Raw genomic sequence first — 12,992 nt, forward strand, 5'->3', positions numbered from 1 at the left:
TAAAGTGACTATCTCTCTGATGGTGAGGAAGAAATACCTACTGCTGATGCACATACTTTTTATCAGCAATTCCATTTTTATTCACAGATACAGCAGCAGAGTGATAAATAATCATCCACAACTACATAAAAGAAAGATTTCCAAAAAGTCATGGGTTACCTACCAATCTATAATTCTTTAGCAAAGAAGAATTACCATTCTTTCAAGAAGAAGGGAAGAATGTCCAGGAGAAATTAATGATTTCTCAGGTTGACATCAGAGCAAAACTGATGATTTTTCACAAATGTTTCTAATTTAGTGGTAACCAAACCTTATTGGACAGACCCTGGGATGCTTCATTTCATGCTCAAGACCTTATCTATTAAATAATAGTATTGGTCAGACGCTAAGTACTAAACAAGAATGTGCTGTGCCATTTTGATTTGGGAAAGTTCAGAATTCAAACTAAACCAGGCTTAAGTGGCTCAGAAATTTGTGGAAGTCTTCTGTTCAAATCACTAATAGCTAAGGCCCAATGTATAAATATCTTCCTGTCTTCAAAAGCAACCACCTACCTGGGTCCCATTTGAGAACTATAAAATAATACCATTAGCTTCCATGCTGTAAAACATTCTATTCAGCAATCTTTATCAGGGTCCTGGACACAAGTTTCTTTTCAAATTTCTTCTTCATTCTGTCCTTTCTTTTAGGAAAGAATGCATTCCTAATCTACCAAAAATGTCATAAATCAATACATGGTCTTCAAAGAGTGCCATAGAGACACATTAAGCTCCTATTATTCAGAGCTACTGCACCAAAAAAAAAAAAGTAAGAAAGAAAAGAAAAGAAGTTATTAAACAACTATCATTTTTAGTTTTACTGGGGAAAACTCAATTTAGTTCTGTTTTTCTTCCTATAAAGCTTCATCATTTCCTGGAACATGATATGATTCAACCATCTGTAATAGGCTAATATTGATTTCTGTATCTTCAATAGCACATTTAAAATCAACAAGCTTTAAAATGTTTAATTTCTAGTGATTCAATGGATTTATTTTTGCTAATATCAGAAAGTTATTTTTAATAAATTAGAGTGTTTTGACATTTTACAATATAGTCATTATACTTGAAGAGGAATTATCATTTAAATATTTTGCAGCAAAAGACGTCTCATGCTTCTCTACTGCAGAATACTTTGCAATATCAGTAATTGTTACAGAAAGTCTTACACTGTACTTTCTAGCATGGTAATGACTGTGTTGTGAGCAGGACATGCTTCTCCACATCATTGATCCTGCCCGACCTAAGGCCTCCCCGGGGCCAAGAAGTGATTGTTTTCTATGAACACTTCTTGGAATTCTCCTGAACAAGGAGAACCATAAACTAAAGAAAATCAAGTTACGTAAAGTGAATTATAAAGCAGATTACATTTCACTGGTAGGGCGACCATTTGTTGCAGTTTGTCTTGGCAGCTACCAGATGCTGATTATTCCAACATAATAATCATCCCCTTTCACTCTCAAAAGTGTCCTAGTTTCGGTGATGAATTATATGGTTACCCCCTTCACCGGTGACTTACTTCACTGAGGTTGCTATATACATGGGCTCCCAGATTCCAAGTATCTGTAAAGTGTATTTCGGTAGGTAAGAAGACAAATGATAACAGGCTTCATTTCTGACAGGGCTGAGAAAATCTGTGAAACAGAAATACAAGTGCCCAATAAAACAATGTTGGTGCCTTACAAATTTCAGTTGTGGTTGATTCATATTGACTTCCCGCAGTTTGGTGCTTTGTATTCATTTGATCATCTTCTAAAACAGTCCTTCTACATCAGTCACAACAAATTAATAAGAAAAAGCAAATAACTATGCAAAATATTTTGGTGGAACTAATGGTCTTGTCTAAATATGACTTTCATTAGCTTTTTACTGTTCGTGTTATAGATAAGCAGACTGACTGGGGCTAACTTTATGAAAATGACTATATTCCTAGTTAAGTTATCCACACAATCAAGCAACTGTCTTGTGATGTTAATCAATGTTGACATCATGACAGAGAGTTCAGACTTGCAAAAGTCACCTCTTCTATCATCTTAGGAATATTTGGCTGAATTCACTGAACAAACACTTCAACTCTACTTTTGCCTTGTCAATGTAATCATGATGACTGTGATTACAAGTAATGTGACTACTTTTATGAGTCACTCTGAAAATATCAAATCAAAGTAGTCATCATTCATGTCATAAATAAGGATACTTAACTACTTTTAGAAGAAGCTACATATTATTTCCTCAAGAGAAAAATACTTTGACCAGTTACTTGGGTCAGACTGCCTCCCTTTCATCTATTCTCCACACAGCAGACAGAAGGATCTTTTAAAAATGCCAATCACATCCTATCACTCATGGCTCAACACATTCCACGGGCTTGCCATTCCACTACAGTAAAATCCAAAGTCCTTATTATGACCCACAAAGCTCTGCAAACCTCTGATACCTAGTCTCCTACCTGAATTTTCCTAGTTTGGTGGAGTCCAATATGTCGACTTCTTGCAATTCTTTAAACTCACTCACTGTGTACCCATCTCAAGATTGCATCACTTATTTCTTTGGTGTGAATTGCCTTTGTCCCAGATCCTAGTATGGCTCTCTTCCTTCCTCCCTTAATTTAGGAGTCTGCTAACTATCTGCTCATTAGAGAGGTTTACAGTGAACATCCTGCCTAAATTAGCAGTCCCAGACCCCTACTTTATACATCCTTTTCGACTTTATTTTTCTTTAGCACTTCTAGCTCAGGGTCATGTGTTGCATTACGTGTTATGTATTTGCCTGCTATCTGCTTCTAACCACTAGGATGTAAGCTCCGTGAGAGCAGGGACTTTGTCTCTTCTATCCAATTATGTTTCTCTAGTGCCTAGACCAGTGCTCATTAAATGAATGTTTCTAAGGCCTACTAGGTCAGCAATCCAATTAAAGAGAACCTAATCATCTAAAGTAATTTCAGAATTTGTGTTGAAATGCTTTGACTTCTAAGTCTGAAGCCCACCAACCTCCCCATTGCATTTGATCTTGAAATCCATTTCCTCTGAAATGCGTATTTCATGCGGTGTTGGTAAGAGGGTAATATATTGGTGAGATGTACAACAAACCTCTTTGGAGGGAAATCTGGCTGTATACACTAGAACTAAAAATAACAACAACATGTGTTGACCCAGTATTTCTACGTCTAGCTATCTGTTCTACAACAATAAACACAAATGTCCAAAAGTATGTGTGCAAGGATGTTCATGATAGCATTTTGAATTTTTCCAGCTTGTGTTATTTCTGTAGTTTAAATAAGTAAGTAAATAAATAAACAAACAAACAAATAAATAAATCCTCCCCAGAGGGCAAGGTCAAAGCAATTACCAAGGAGAACAGATTATAATTTTATTGAACATGAGGCTTCAAAGGGTGATGCTAAGCGAAGTGAGTGCTGACTACAAAGCCCCAATTTGGGAGGCCTCACAGTATCTGCTAGATGTGCAAGCCCCTTCCAAGAGGTTCCTTAGAGCTGCAGGGTCTGTACTAGGTGGCTGGTCTACACAACCACAACCAGCCAGACCAAGGAAGGGCACCCACCCCAAAGGCGGCTGATGAGCGGATTGACCAGTGACCTGTCAGGTGGACGTATCCTAGTTCTGTACCTCAAAGCAACACACTCGGATTTCTCTCAGGTAGTTTAAACAAGAGGCACACCCAAGGAAGTCAGCAGTTGGCAACGGGGCAAAAGCCAATGGGAACACAAGCAAGACAGGCAAAAACAAGGATAGAGGATGCAGGTGCACAGAAACCAGAAGTCCAGCTGCAGTACCGTTTCTAGTCTTCGGTGAGGCGAGGCTGATCCTTGGCTTTCGCCACACTTCTTTCCCCAGGTAGAAACATAATATGAGTCAACCATCTGCTGAATTATCTTTAAAATAAGTGCTCTTTAAACTATATTTTACTACATATCTGTTTTTTTATAACTAACAGAACATTAGATTGAGAATTAGATTAAGCCTTGAAGGTGCTTAGCTCTGAAAAGATAATTGTTTCCTCTCTACCCTCTAATTATGTGTAATTCACAATAAAAATACTACAAAACCCACAAAAAGGGTAACTGAGTCCTAATAAGTCAGATTTTTTTCTTTGATCATTTTATGAAATATCAAGTTCTTTCCAAAAAAAAAAAAAAAGAAAAATTCTGGTGATGTGTATTTCAGTTTAGCTTGCCTACTAAGTAATCAAGTATCATCCAAGGTAAGACTGGGAATGGAAAGCCCACATCACAGACCAAAGCACGTTGTCTACTACAAATTAGGATACCAATAGACAAAATGACTTCTGGTGAAGAAAGACAGCATATTTTTAAATTTGTTTTTTATATGTTCTGGCATTAAAAAAAATGGGTCATAGACTAAAAGAGGTAAGCACATCAGTAAATAATACTGTACTACCTAATACCTCTTAATGTTTTTCAACACTGTTAGAAAATTATTATAGGAATATATCCAATTATAGGGCGCCTGGGTGGCTCAGTTGGTTAATCGTCTGCCTTCGGCTCGGGTCATGATCCCAGGGCCCTGTGATTGAGTCCTGCATCGGGCTCCCTGCTCAGCAGGGAGTCTGCTTCTCCCTCTACCCCTCACCCCTGCTTGTGATCTCTCTCTCTCTCTCATATATATAAATAAAATCTTAAAAATAAATAAATAAATAAAGGAATATATCCAATTATTAATTTAAAGCCCAGGAAGCCTAAAATTTTTAAGTACCTATTTTATTCAGAGGAACAAAATTTTAAATTTTCTTTTAAAACACTAAATACAAAAAAAAAGTTTTTTCTAATCAATTATCAAAAAGTTTTTAGAGGCTACATACTGAGAAAGTCTTGAGCCTTGATACTTTCATTCTTATGTTACTTATTGCTTCATGATAGAGGTGTAGTGAAGGTGGACACAAAGGGCCATATATCCAAAGTGTTAAGTTTCAGGGTTAGAACAAAGAAGCCAGCCCTTCCCCAAGTGGGTTGCAGCACTGGAGGGGAAAAAAAGGTATAAATCTCTTACATCTCCAACTCCCTTCCCCTCATCTCCCAACACTGCACCAATAACCCTCATTCTAGCTCAGGCCCTCTGTGAACCCAATACAGTATTTATACTTACTGACGAAAGCAACAACCCAGGTTTTTCCTCGGGGAGGTCTGTTGTAGGATTTCTAATTACACAAGAGTTTTTTTATGTCTGACCAAGTTTTATAATCTCACATTGTTGACTCTTCAGCTGGTGACCACTAATGATACATCTGAATTAAAGCTGTGTTCTCTTTGGATTATAATGTAAAATGAATCCCTTGACATTCCTAATCCTGTTAGATTATTTGACATAGATAAAATTTTTGCTCCCTTTGTTGACCAATTCTTTTTTTTTAATAGCTTTATGGAGATGTAATTTATATAACATATAATTGACCCATTTAAAATGTACAATTCATTGTTTTTAATATATTCATGGAGATGTGCGACTATCACAATTTATTTTAGAATGTTTTACGCCCCTTACCAAAAACAAACAAACAAACAAAAATTAAAAAAAACATTGTACCCATATCTCTCATTCCCCTTTTTTATGCCCCTGGGAACCCCTAATCTATTTTTTGCCTCTATGAATTTGCCTATTCTGGACATTTCATATACCATAAATAGAGTCAAATGCTATATGGTTTTTTGTGACTGGCTTCAATCATTTAATATAACGTATTCAAGGTTTGCTGACTCATTCCTTGAATGGGATTTGCATCATATCCACACAAACTGTTTTCCAAATATTAAAAACATATTTTGGATATTTATGGAAGAATATCAAATAGTTTTCCAAATCTATTGCTCTTCCCAGTTTCCTACTGAAATCAGAAGACTAGATAGCATCTTCAAAATAGAAAGCGGTTGCCAAATTCTGCAAATTGACTACACAAATCCTACAGGTAACAAAAAATAAACTTTTTGATACGAATACACTTACACCTGACTAAAATCACATTATTATACACATTCATCCTCTCCCAAATGCCCAATCTATTTAAGGAATCAAAATCAAAGGACCTCTTATAATTCAAAATATTAAATAGCCGGTACAAAATGAGCAAATGCATTGAAAAGACATTTCACCCGAGAAAATATACAAATGGCAAGTAAGCACATGGAAACATACTCAACATCAGTAGCCTTCAGGGAAATGCAAATCAAAACCACAACGACCTTCTACTTTACACCCATGAGGATGGCTATAATAAAAAAATCTTCATAATACCAAGTGTTGGCAAGGATACAAAGAAACTGAAAACCTTGTACATTGCTGGTAGAACATAAAATATTATAGCCATTTTTGAAAACAGTTTGGTAGTTACCAAAGTTAAACATCTACTTCACCATAATAGCCAGCATCTTAGGTATATGGGCATTTTAACAGTGATATGTGTGAATACATCTCAGTAGAAATAAAAACGTACTTTCACCCAAAGACACACACGTCCATAGCATTGATACAAATGCCCATATCTCTACTCATAATATCCCCAAACTGGAAAAATCCTAATGTTCATTAGCTTGCAAATGAACGTACAAAATGTGGTAGGTCCATACAATGGAATATACTCAACCATAAAAAGGAAACAAACTACAGATATACATACATGGGGAACTAAAAAAACATTCTCATATGTGAGGGAGAAAACACAGGTATAAAAGACTACATATCGTATAATACCATCTAAATACATTTTTTTAGGAAAGGCTAAACTATGAGGACAGAAAGCAGATTCCTGGTTGCCTGGGACTGGCCATTGGGACTGGTGGGAGCCTCAGTTAAGGGCAAATGGGAGGAGGGAACTTTTGAAGGTAATGGAAGTGTTCAAAAACTAGATTGTGGTGAGGCTTGCACAACTGTGTACACTTACAATGAAACTCGTTACACTGTATATTTAAAATGGGGTGAGTTGTGTAGTATATAAATTTTACCTCAATAAAGCTTTTTAAAACAAAGAAAGATTGCACAAATATTCATAAATATAAACCATTCAAACCATCCCGCAATAGCTCCATTCATACCACACAGACTACTCATGAACAGATAATCATGACATGAAAATTTTTGCCATTCATTCCCATATCAGCAAGTTCTCACACTGTTTGGTGTGAAGGCTCCTTTATACTCTTAAAAATAACTGAGGCTCTCAAAGAACTGTTTGTCAATATTTACCACATTAGAAAATATACTCTGTCAATATTTACCATATGGGAAATTAAAATGGTGAATTAAAAAATATTTATAGATTCAATCTAAAATAATAATAAACCTATATGTTAACACACACACACAAATATGTTTAATGAAAAGTATAATTATTTTCCAAAACAAAAGAAAAAATAGTGAGATGAGTGGGATTTTTTTTTGCCAATCCGTTTAGTGTTTGGCTGAATAGGAGACAGCCATATTCCAATATCTGCTCCTGCATTTAATCTGATGCCATAGTACACATCACATATCCTCTGGAAAACTCCACTGTACACTTGAGAGAAAATAAGAGTGAAAAAGGCAAACAGCATCTTAGTATTATTAGGAAAGTAGTTCTGATCTCACTGACCCCCTCAAAGGGTCTTGGGAATGTCCAGCGACCCTCTGGCCATCCTTTGAGAACTGCTGGCCTTGATTCTGCCCTAAAACCAACTGAGATTCATTTTAATGAGATTGTTTAATCTATAGGGTCACTAATACAGACATTTTAGGATTAAGTTTTTGGCAACAGGATCTGAAAATTTTCTGAATACTGGGGCGCCGGGATGGCACAGTTGGCTTAAGCACCCAACTCTTGGTTTCAGCTCAGATCATGATCTCAGGGTCGTGAGTACATGTGTATAAAAGCTGCCACTTAGTTTCTGTATTTGCTTCTAAAATAATAAGATGTTCATGAATTTATCTAAAATAAACCTTGATATCATAATGATACCATAATCTAAAACAATCATGCTAATTTTAATATTCAAAAAATAATTATTTAGTGGTCAGTTTAATTATTTAGTGGTTAACTTCAGTTAATATTTATTTCTCCTATGCCTCACAGATAAAAGATAATAATATAATCAAGAAGTTATGTATGCCTTACATCGTGAAATGGTTGATGATGCTCACTGAAGAAGTACCAGTTCATTTGGGATGTCTCCAAAGCTTTGGTCTTCTGAATTGAGTGGTACTTCCCAAGTGATATGATTTAAAACTCAACAAAATTCCAGAATTTATAACTTGAACTCAAAAACAACAGTTTCAGTACTCACTTTACAATATCTCCTTCAAGAGCAATCACTCTTTTAATGATCTTCTGTTCTGGGTTTTTAGGTGACCTAGAATAAAATAAGGTTATACAATCAGTTATGTCTCTACTGTTTTAAGACAATGAAAGGCAATTTTGCGACTAAATGGGCTATATATTAAAATCATGACAGAGTCCTTCCCACCCATAACAGTGACATCAATCCTACTTAGGTCTCAAGTGATAGAAAGTTACTATTGATATCATTCTCATTTTAAACTTCTGGTGGAGGAGAAGCCATGCTGAAAGTTTATTCAAACAAAAAATACACGAGGGATTAAGAACTTTAACATTAGAGCTAAGTACCTGCAAGAAAGAGGATTCATACATAAGAAAATGATTAGACTTTTTTTTTAAATCACATACTTAAGTTTCCTTATTTCATTTAAAATAAACAGTGGAATTTGATTTAAATGTTCAAGAAAACAATACAGATGAGAAGTGTTTTAAAAAGAAAATCAGAAGGTCCTTTTAAACTGCATTTAGGCTTAGCCATCTGAAAATTATGTAAATCAGAGTGCTAAAACAAGGGTACTGACATCCCACTCTATTCCTGGAATTTCACTCTGGAGAAGACCATGTCCGTCCTGAGCAGCCCTACTGAGAGACTCATTTGGTGAGGAAATAAGGTCTGCCAACCATGTGAGCGACCTTAGCAGCAGAACCTTCAGGCCCAGTCAAGTATTCAGAGACTATAGCTCTGGCCAAGTGTTACTACAGTCTCTTGAGAGACCACAAGCCAGACCAGCTATCCGTACTGCTCCTGGCTTCCTGATACTCAGAAAATGTGTGAGATAATAAACATTTGTTGTTTTGAGCTTCGAGATGTTGGAGTAATTTGTTACACAGCAATGACTAAATCTTAATAAGGCCAATTTCCTGCCAATAACACTTTAAGTCTTTTAACAGACACATTTCAAGGAACATCTTGTACATCATCACATAAATGATCATTTAATATGAATTTGGAAATCAAGGATAGATAAAAATATTCTCAATTCAAGTCACATTTTGAATGGAGTTGCTTTTAAAAAGGAAAGTAAATGCACAAAAACTGAAAAGATTAAATATATTCAAAATGCAACACTTCATCAAAGTAAATATGCAGTTTCAATAAGATTTATATTTCACATTATATCTTGCAGAGAAAATGAAATCATCTAAACCATTTGCATCTACTTGTGAAAATCAGTCTCACAATTTTTCACTAAATTATAAATATTCTTTATTTTAAAAGGAAATTTGATCAGAGTTTTACATTGCACTGTCCCCTTCACTGAACTGATTAACCATTATATTTCTATAATTTTACTGTCATTTATATACAGCCAGAGTGAGGGATCTCAGCACAGTGAAGCTAATGAAATTGTGCAGGACTACTCATAGACATTTAGAAAATTCCCCTCCCATGTCTCTCTCTTTTATTTTAGATAACCAAAAATGTGTAAGAAAATATTCAGCCTCAATGATCATCAAAGAATTGCATTTTAGAACAATGGAATATCAATTTCCTATTATACTGACAAACAATAATAATAATAATCATAGTAATACCAGTAATACAGTTTGTTGTTGAGGGTCTGGGGACATGGTGCTCTCTCTATATAAAGCATATGGTCATGTAATGAATGTGCCTTTCTGTAAAACAGTGTCGATTTTATATTCTCTTTAACAAGACAATTATTCTTTTAGGAATTTATCCTAATGAAGTGATTACGAATATACGCAAAATTTTAGCTATATGGATTTTATCTATTTTTTAAAAAAGAAAAAAATATTAGTAAGAGTAGATTGGTTAAGTAGTCCATCCACATAATAAAATATTTTTCAGTCATTAAAAATGATATTAGAGGGACGCCTGGGTGGCTCAGTCGGTTAAGCATCTGCTTTCGGCTCAGGTCATGGTCCCAGGGTCCTGGGATCTAGTCCCACATCGGGCTCCTTGCTCAGTGGGGAGCATGCTTCTCCCTCTGCCTGCCACTCCCCTGCTTGTGCTCTCTCTGACAAAAAAATAAATAAAATCTTTTTAAAAAAACAAAAATATTATAAAATAATTTTAATGATGTGAATTTATCAGTGTAATTTACAGATTAAAATGGAAATAGAAAATATTATGTGTACTGTGACCTCGCATCTGTAATTAGAGAAAGAAAATGCACATGCGATCGTACTAGAAAAAAATCAGGAAGGACATAAAACCAAAGTTAGGGGGTATGGAGTTCTGTATATGATAAAAAAAAAATGCCTAAATTTTTTTGGTTCAGATTTGTGGGAAGTCTATGAACAGATGACAACTGTTTGGGTCATATGACATTACCTGAGAAGAAATGCTCCAAGAAAGGGGTGAGACCTGAACTAACTGCCAAGGTCCCCCATCTAATATGGATGCAGTATTAATGTTAACGAAATAATATGAAAAGTAATCCTTATCACCGTAAAGCAATAATTTATGCCAACAACTTTTAAGCTTTTGAGGTACTTGAAAAGTATTTCATATTTTAAAATAATGTATATTTTAAGATCATGAGGCAAAATAGAATATGCAAAGTGAGCTATCTATATAATTAAAGTCTTATGAATTACCACTTCAAATAAATCTATAAATTTTAATGTAATATTAAACTCATGAATCTAATCAAATGATTCAAAATGGGGTAAAAAGCTATTACTAACATTAATCCCATTACTGCTCAAAATCTATATCTATATTTTAATCATTGGGCTGTTGAAGGCACTACTTTGATGCAAGTAAAAGTGGTATGAGAGTTATAGATTTACATTGTGAAAATCATTGAACCTCCCTTTGTCTAAATTTTCTTGGCCATTTGCCTATCTCCCGGGAAGTGTCAAGAATAACAAGTGAATCCCTTCCTTGGGGATACGATGTATGCTGTCCAATAATACTAAATTTTGCATTTAAATTTGTAATTTTAGTGTTTTCATAATAAGCATTGTTTTACAATATTTGTTTCTGGACCCTGAATCTTAAGCATTCTGTTTTATGCCACTGATTTAATTCGGCAAGATTTCTCCAGAGGCTTGGACAGGATGCCTTGAATTGTCTGCATAGGTCTCAGATCAGGTTGGTCTTGCAGAATGTGTGTCTAAATGGAATGCCTAGAGGGAGGGGAACAGAGTCTAGCACAGCTGTAAGATTTCTATGACAATGTTCTTCTCGAATTTCACTCCCTCTCTTGATAAAAATGCAGTTTTCACCCTGCTACTGGGCAAGCAGAGCCATGTCTTAGGTCTCATCATCTCTGTAACTGATTTCATGTTCTTGTATGTTCTTGCTGTACATTGTAATTTTGATCCTGTCTGTAGCACTAGGAAGGTACTTCATATACTCAGGAGATGCCCTCTTGTATTTTGTGGGAATGGAAAGACTAGCAAGTACGCCACACTCTCTGTTCCTGCCTCCATGTCCATCCTGACGTCACAGGTAAACCTTAAACCCGTGTCTAGGCTCTCACTCTTCTCCCATATATAGTAAAATCCTAAAACCTCCCTCTGGATTGTATAGATTTTTATGTTTGCACGGCTCAGGATTGGCCCAGATTATGACAGAATTAATCTCATTACTAGAAGTCATTTTAGCTACAGTCTAATGTAAGCATTAATCCCTCAAAAATACCACAGTATATCGGTCACTAGTAACATATATCACTGTGCAGTCTAAATTTTAACTCTTCATTAATGAGATAAAAGAACCCATATTCTGGGAATGCCTTATATTAGGCAGATTGTTTTTTATTGTCCTAAAGAATGGTCATGCATTAAAATACATAACTTTGTATCATCACAATACAAAATAGACATTGCTGTTCGAATCATCAAAATAAGATGTAGAATAAAAAGTCCACTCAACACAGTTATAAAAACTCATATAAAAAGAAAGTCATATCAAATGATAGCTTCCCTCTTCCTTTTATTTTGAGATATGAGCATATAACATTTTATTAGCTTTAGGGGTACAACATAATGATTTGATATTTGTATATATTGCAAAATGATCACCACAATAAGTTTCATTAACATCCATCACCACACAGAGCTACAATTTTTTTTTTTCTAGATTTCGGAAAACATTGCCTGGGTTTGGCATGGTTTCTCATAGAAGATTAGAGCTAGAAAGGCCCATGAGTGTATCTTCCCTGTTGTTTGTGATCTCACCCATTCTCCATGGCCTAAGTGCTCCTACTGGGTCACCTTGTGCCTTGCAAAGGCATGAAGTGGGGTACAATTTCCATGGGGTACAACCCCATTACTAGGGATTAACACTGTTCTGCTACAAGCGAGCCACTGAGTGTAGGCACCCTACATAACCCATCTGGGTCTCATATTCAGGGAGATAAGGCTAGATCAGAGGTCCTAACCAGAAGTCAGATAATCGAGGCAGGCTTGTAGAAATGTCTTGTTTGGTTCATGCATAATTTTTTTTTTTTTTTATCTTGAACCAGCCAAACAAGCAAGGAGACTTGACATAAAAATTCTAATTTCTTGTTCCTCTTGAAAAAATAAGAAGATCTGGCAATCCTAGGCCCACATTCTTGCATGAAAAAAGTCCACAGGAGCTGAGAAGCAGATACTGAGGATGTGCCAGAGTCCCAATAGCTTGTTTAACAAATCTCT

At 35.5% G+C, this 12,992-nt stretch overlaps 1 protein-coding gene across 5 annotated transcripts in view; it reads right to left on the reverse strand.

The window, feature by feature from the left end:
* IMMP2L (inner mitochondrial membrane peptidase subunit 2) overlaps window positions 1-12,992 on the reverse strand; it is an 867,011-nt gene that overhangs the window by 283,770 nt on the left and 570,249 nt on the right. For all 5 annotated transcript variants that reach the window (XM_027574873.2, XM_027574869.2, XM_027574872.2 and 2 more), the window contains one exon: window positions 8,326-8,391. In XM_027574873.2, the coding sequence (XP_027430674.1) occupies window positions 8,326-8,391 (66 nt within the window). The remainder of the gene's footprint in view (window positions 1-8,325; window positions 8,392-12,992) is intronic.

The sequence above is a fragment of the Zalophus californianus genome, chromosome 12 (assembly GCF_009762305.2).
Source record: "Zalophus californianus isolate mZalCal1 chromosome 12, mZalCal1.pri.v2, whole genome shotgun sequence".
NCBI lineage: Eukaryota > Metazoa > Chordata > Mammalia > Carnivora > Otariidae > Zalophus > Zalophus californianus.